This window comes from Protopterus annectens, chromosome 3.part0 (genome assembly GCF_019279795.1).
Source record: "Protopterus annectens isolate FY-2018-M chromosome 3.part0, PAN1.0, whole genome shotgun sequence".
Classification (NCBI taxonomy): Eukaryota; Metazoa; Chordata; order Ceratodontiformes; family Protopteridae; genus Protopterus; species Protopterus annectens.
The window spans coordinates 1,026,892,834-1,026,899,460 of NC_056731.1; the positions used below are offsets into that span (position 1 = coordinate 1,026,892,834).

At 38.9% G+C, this 6,627-nt stretch overlaps 1 protein-coding gene across 1 annotated transcript in view; it reads right to left on the bottom strand.

Moving 5' to 3' along the window:
- The window catches only part of DPM2 (dolichyl-phosphate mannosyltransferase subunit 2, regulatory), an 83,697-nt gene extending 81,156 nt beyond the window's left edge, over positions 1-2,541 (bottom strand). Inside the window, exon 1 of the mRNA XM_044065324.1 lies at positions 2,422-2,541. Within this exon, the coding sequence (XP_043921259.1) occupies positions 2,422-2,439 (18 nt within the window). The 5' untranslated portion in view covers positions 2,440-2,541. The remainder of the gene's footprint in view (positions 1-2,421) is intronic.
- Positions 2,542-6,627: the final 4,086 nt, after the last annotated feature.

Consider the following 6,627-nt stretch of genomic DNA (forward strand, 5'->3'; position numbering starts at 1 on the left):
TGGATGTGACACACTAATGGCTGAGGGCTTGTATACTGAAAGGTATGATAATGGGCAAGACTAATGCATTGCGGATTATGCAAACATCACAATATTGAAGTAGCTGTGAAGCACTGGAAACATGAGCCACAAAGTGTTATAGAGAATGATGAAGTTTATATCACATGTGATCACCCATTACCAACAGTTCAAGAACAGATTGAGGAAAAACAGATATGGTCGTCCATTAAAGAAGACAAACGTAGCATTAATCATCAAAATTGCTAAGCACAGTGATTACAGTGTCTTACAGAGAGACACTAAATCATAAAATACCAGAATTTGCAGGCAGAAATGGGGGTAATGTGGATGTATACCCAGACAGTTCCAATACTAGCAGTAGAAGCAATGGATCTCACAAAAAAGAATTTACAGTCTTATTTAGATATGCTACTGAAGTAAGTGTAACTCTGCATGAATGGCAAAAGGAGTCAATTCTGGGCACATTGCAGGTTCTGCAAAGTGCACTTCTGAAAGATGGAAACAATACTAATTTCATGAACTTTAGTCATACTTTGGCTTATAAATGGGGTTCATTCCTGTCATGGCATTAGAAACCCAAAAGACTTGGACAAATTAAACCCCAAGTGAAGTAAGTTTAGAGCTTTCAAATATTTAATTAAAGTTAGTACCTATATCTGTATTGTTTCTAAGCAAAATCATTAGCTCACTATACATGTCACACTACAACACATAATCTTCTACTTCGCAAAAAAAAAAAAAAAAAAAGTGTTGCTGCTATTCACAGCTGCCTGTACTCTAGTATAAACTAAATAGAAATGACAACCGTCTCAAACTTACGGACACGGTTAATGACCCAATTTCTACACAAAGCTATTACAGTGATTCTGTAAATTATTATTTTCCCCAATGTCTGATGTACTGTCACACACCATGTGGGTAAAGTTTGGTAAAATTGCTTACTCTACAATATAGTGGTTGGGTACCCCTCAACTCCAACAAAACTATTTTTAGCCCAAGCTTTATTACTCCTGCAATACTAACACACTGAAGTAACATGTGGAGAATTATCAGTACTCCTCTGATCTACATGAAAATGTTCTACTAGCTCAGGGAGGCACTCTGGTCAAATGAAATCTAAAATAAATAAGCAAATGTACACATACTTTGCTTTACTGCACGCACTATGCATTATGTTACAGTCAACCTTTTCTTTTCCCACAGCTAATAAAAATACAACAGCATTTCAAATCGGTTCATGAATGCATCACTAAATTCATATATATATATATATATATATATACACACACAAATACATATTTTCATACTAGATGTGTGAGCATACATATATGTACACATGTATGTTATATGCACATCCATAGACTAATATACATGATATGCAATCACTCATTTCATGCACATTTATCTACTTGTGTCTGTATAATTTATACACGCACCCATTCACTCCATCACTAACCATTCCAATTTTATGACTTGTATCACAGCCATAGATCTCAACCTTCCATTTCCAAAATGAGGAACACTAGCCTTCATAATGTGGAACAAATGGCAAAATGTGGAACACCTACTAATGAGTTACTAATAACTTAAACCAGGAAGTTCACAGGATGGTTAAAATATGATGGTTTTACTTATAAAAAGATCTTTTAATGTACCAATAGGATTTCTTTTTACCATGAATATTGTTTAAAATATTTCCAACACTAAATGTGTCACAGACTTCTTTAATGTGGAACTTCAGGAACATGAACTTTTAAGTCTCCAAATGAGGTACGTTCCTAGTAATGAGGTACACTTGAGAGGTATGAACACAGCAACTTACTCTCACCACACTTCAAGGAGCAAAAGCTAGAGCAAGGACCCTCATAATACTGGAAATTAAATACAGCACAGATATAAACCATGTTACACCACAAACTGCTAATGCAACAATGTATGGCCCTGACAGTACATACATTAATTCTTTCTCTGCAAGTTGGTAACATTACCCTTTTTATACGGTGCACAACAATGTAATATTCAAGAATCAGCGATGAATTAAACAGAAAAGCCACCACATCTGTTTTAAAATGGAGGTATTCATTCCTTAAACATCGGACAGAATACTATGATCTGCACTGCAATTCATTTTTAGCAGAATAAATCCAAAAGTGCCAACGGCAGATATTACTTTATGACAATATTTTCATTCTACCATACATTTTAAAGAGACACATCTTGAACTAAGCCACAGAAGAAATATCCGAGATTAACATGCATTTCAGCTAACAACTTCCTCCGTGTCTCAAAAGGGCAATAAAACTATATACTAGTTCTCTCTGGCTTCATCTCTGTCATATTAATGTTAAGAATAACGTGTTCATTTTCCCATGTATTTTTGAATCTAAGTCCATAACTCACTTCCTTAGTTAACGCCATAACAAAAGTTCGGTTTCGTGACAACTCGCGATATTCTTTTGCTACAGTCCCTGTTATAACACGTCAAAGTCTGTGCCTTTTGTCAGAGGGACTTCATTTATTTCAAGTTTTGCGTTTTGTTTTAATACAGTTGGTTTACTGGTTGTAAATCATAGTCGGTCTGTTAATGTCAAAGTTGTCTTATAACTCATTACAAAAACCTTTTGATTTAGGTAGCCTAGTATTCGCAATGCTCTTTGGGGATTCTGTATGGACACTGCCCGTATCGAAGCGTGACTGCATCCGTGACGTGTACCAGTTAGGGTTGGCATGGCACTTCCTGGTAAGTGTTTGGTGGTTTATTGTTTCAGATTCAGACATGTAAGTTAGGGGCTAATGGTTTCAAGGAGTGTGGATATGGGTGGGACGCAGCAGAAAGGAATGTAATGGATGGGGTTAACCATAACTCTCAACCAATAAGGGACAAATCCAGAAATAACCACGGACACTTTTAAAATATTAGTGGTATTAACTTGAGACATGGACAGAATTAAGACAATGTGTATTAATATACAATTCTAACTATTACCATTATTTAATAAGTGTAATTCACCATCTTTTCTAAAAAAAATCACCAGTTTTAGGTGGGTTTAAGAGGGGCAGGGCTAAAATTTAAGCCAAAATCAGGGAACGTTGAGCGGTATGGACAGACCCGCTAAAAATGTCACGCAGCAAGTATCGCAGCAAACGTAAATAATTGTTATAAAGAAACTGGGAAAAACCTTCAGAGTCCTTCAGAAAAAGGGAATTAACACAGCAGGCTAAGAAGTTGCATACTATGAAAATGAAAAAGTTCCAAGAGCAAGTAGCACAAAAAAAAAAAGCTTCTAATGAGCAAGTGAAATCTTCAAAAGGTACAAACCGATGTTCTCTTTCCTTCAACACCCCTTTTCTACAACGTACTTATCATTATAATGTCACTGGCTGTACCACTGAACTAACAACTTGTACCACCCACAAGTATTAACAGAATTCACTCTTTCACATCTTCCTCGTGCTTCTGAAACGTATATCTGTGAAGGGCTATAAATAAATGGATGAATCTGGGGCAGAATGCTATAGCACGTTAGTATGACCCATAAGAATCTAATAAAATGCCCAAATGGGAAACTCAAAATAGACACTGTGCTATAGCAAGACATGATTATGTATGCAATATTCTTCTTCTTTCGGAATTTCCCAGTTAGGGGTCGCCACAGCGGATCACATGTCCGCTCATGATTGGCAGTGGAGTTTTACAGTGTCGAGTTGCCAACCTGGCACTCAACCTTCCACAGAAGGCACACACACACACACATGCACTCACGCCTAGGGCCAATTTAGTATCCAATCCACCTATAGCATGTCTTTGGGATGTGGGAGGAAACAGGAGCACTCGGAGGAAACACATGTGACCACAGGGAGGACATGCAGACTCCGCACAGAAGGCACTCCAGCCGAGGATCGAACCGAAGAACCTCTTGCTGTGAGGTGACAACGCTAACTGCTGCACCACTGTGGCAGCCCATGATTATGTATGCAATATACAGAAGAATATTGCTTGAATCTAATTGAGTTCTGAGAGTGCTACTGAAACAACTCAAAATATAAATTGATAAGCATATTTTTTGGCACTTCTTTACAAAGTTCTACAGTATCCTAATTGATTGATTTAGATCATATTTGCTGGCTTCTGATCTGTGTTGAAAGTGTTATTTTTCTGAGTTGATTTTTTTCCCCCACCCTGCTCTCCCTTTTGGTGTTTTCTTTTTATACTTGGTGGCTTTGCAATTGCCCGCCCCTACTGTATATTTGATCTGTGACACTCCTCCCAGTCTAGTGTCTTTAGCTCATTCTACCTAATACGAAGAGAAAAAAAATTTTTTTTGCACTTTATTCATCTGCTTACTGTGTTTATGTTTTTTCCTTTTTTATTACTTATTTTGCTCTTGCTGCCTGTTCTTAAAAGTACTTAATAGCATTTATTCTGCTGCATTTATTACTAATTGTTAGTAGCTGATTAAATTGTAACTGTTATTCTAAGCCTTTGGATTAATCCACGGTGGTACAGCGATAGCATTGTTACCTCACAGCAAGAGGTTCTCCAGTTCGATTCTCGGCTGGAGTGCCTTCTTTGTGGAGTCTGCATGTCCTCCCCGTGGTAGAGTGGCCTCATGTGTGAATGGGCGTGCCTTCGCTGAAGGTTGGGCGTTGGGCTGGCAACTCGGTACCATAAAAAATTGACCAATCATTAGCGGACTGGAGTTCCGCTGTGGCAATCCCTCACCGGGAAAAGCCGAAAAGATAAACAATTCTAAGCCTTTGGATTACGCACTTGGGCTTTAGACCAGTTGTTTCACATTAGGAAGGTTTGTGGTCTGCACTGTTGTGGCAGGACAGGAAGCTTACATCCTTCTGAGTTGGGAGCTGCTGATTGAAGACTTAGTGTCTGTTCTAAAGTGTATTAGTTCTGGTTTAAGCACTTGGGCTTTGGGTCAGTTTTTTTACATTAAGAAGATGTGGTCTGCACTCTTGTGGGAGGCTGGATTCTGCCCTTCTGAGCTGAGAATTTCTGGTCACAGGCTTATTGTGCCTGATTATTTGAACTGTTTCTGAAATTGGTGTGCCTTGTTGCTGCAGCATAGACGAGATTCAGGCCTGCAGAATCTAGCTTTGTTTGTATAACTTGAGCACTGACCCAGGCCATCTTTATTTGGAGAAAGTTCCCCTTCACCCTAGCAGCAGGAGTGTGCAGTTAGAACTTGTCTGAAGACTGCTGGAGCAGGGCGCAGTTTTAATCTTTTTTCTGGTTAATTGGGTAACTTGTTTAAATCAGTTGTTCATTTTCTATATATATATATATATATATATATATATATGCATTCTATTCATCTGCTTATACTGTATTTGTGTTTCTTCCTACTTTATTACTAGTAACATTGACTACAACTCTGATCTGAGATATATAACAATAAGTATCCTTTTCTGTGCATTTAAAGAGTTTTTTTTTTATTGTAGCTGCTTTATTTATTTTCTGAAAAAACAAAAAAAGTTATACTTGTTTCCCACCTTTCTAAGCTAGTATAGTCCAGTTTTCAGGTTAAGTGCTGAATTCAGGGCTGTGTTACAAATCTCTTGTGTTTGCCCATACCTTACTTGGATAGAAGGAAGTTTCTCTGTTCATCTGAGGGAGGGGAGCTTTGAGCAGCCTATCTGTACCTGGAGGAGTGGTTTCAGCCCAGAAATTAGTAGATTATTGGCCATTTTCGGCTAATTTCTATCTCTCATTTCCCTGCTATAAATACCGCATTTGCCCAGTTTTGCAGGCCAGGCAGTGCCGGTTAGCTAGGGTATAACTATTCACGGCTCCACAAAGTCTCCTCTTCAATTTTTACCTTGGAACTAGACAAACTTTCAACTTAAGCACTCAAGCCATTCATTTCTCAGCCCGGCACTTGCTCAAAACTCATAGCAAGCACTTATAAACCCTAGCACTAGACCCTCCTATACTGTACATAAGGACAAGGATCTCTATTCTACCTTATCAGCCATTCAGTAAAACAGTTCACTGTACCTATCTAGGCATGTCCAAAGGGCAGCTTCAAGCGTACTCTCCAGTCCAACTGGTGAATCTGGGCATTTTGAGGCAATGTTACAACTGCCTCATGTACGCAGACAACCCTCTCCTCCTACCACCAAACACTATTACATGTGAGAGATGCATGCAAACTGGAGGCTAAGCTCTCTCAACCCAAGGCTGGATCAGACAGTCAAGAGGAGAAGGGAAATACTTGCATCACACCACCAGTCTCACATAGACCCATTAAACCAGCACCGGCAAAAAAACACACACAAATACACAAAAACATACTCTGCTGTTATCTAAATAAAAATCTGCAAAAGCAACAGAGACCTCCAAAGCAGACATCCAAGCAACCTCTACCCCCCCCCAACACAAATCATGAAACGCATACTTCACAAAACCAGTGTGCCATGAAATCACAACCCTTAAGGCAAAATAACATACCCAACATACTAGTAATAGGTGACTCTGTAGTCAGGCATACTTGCATCCCACTCACTAGGCTGAATAAGGAGAAGGTTATTGTTAGCTGCCTGTCTGGTGCCAGGGTCCGCCACATAACACAAGCACTCGGGTCACTACAGAAC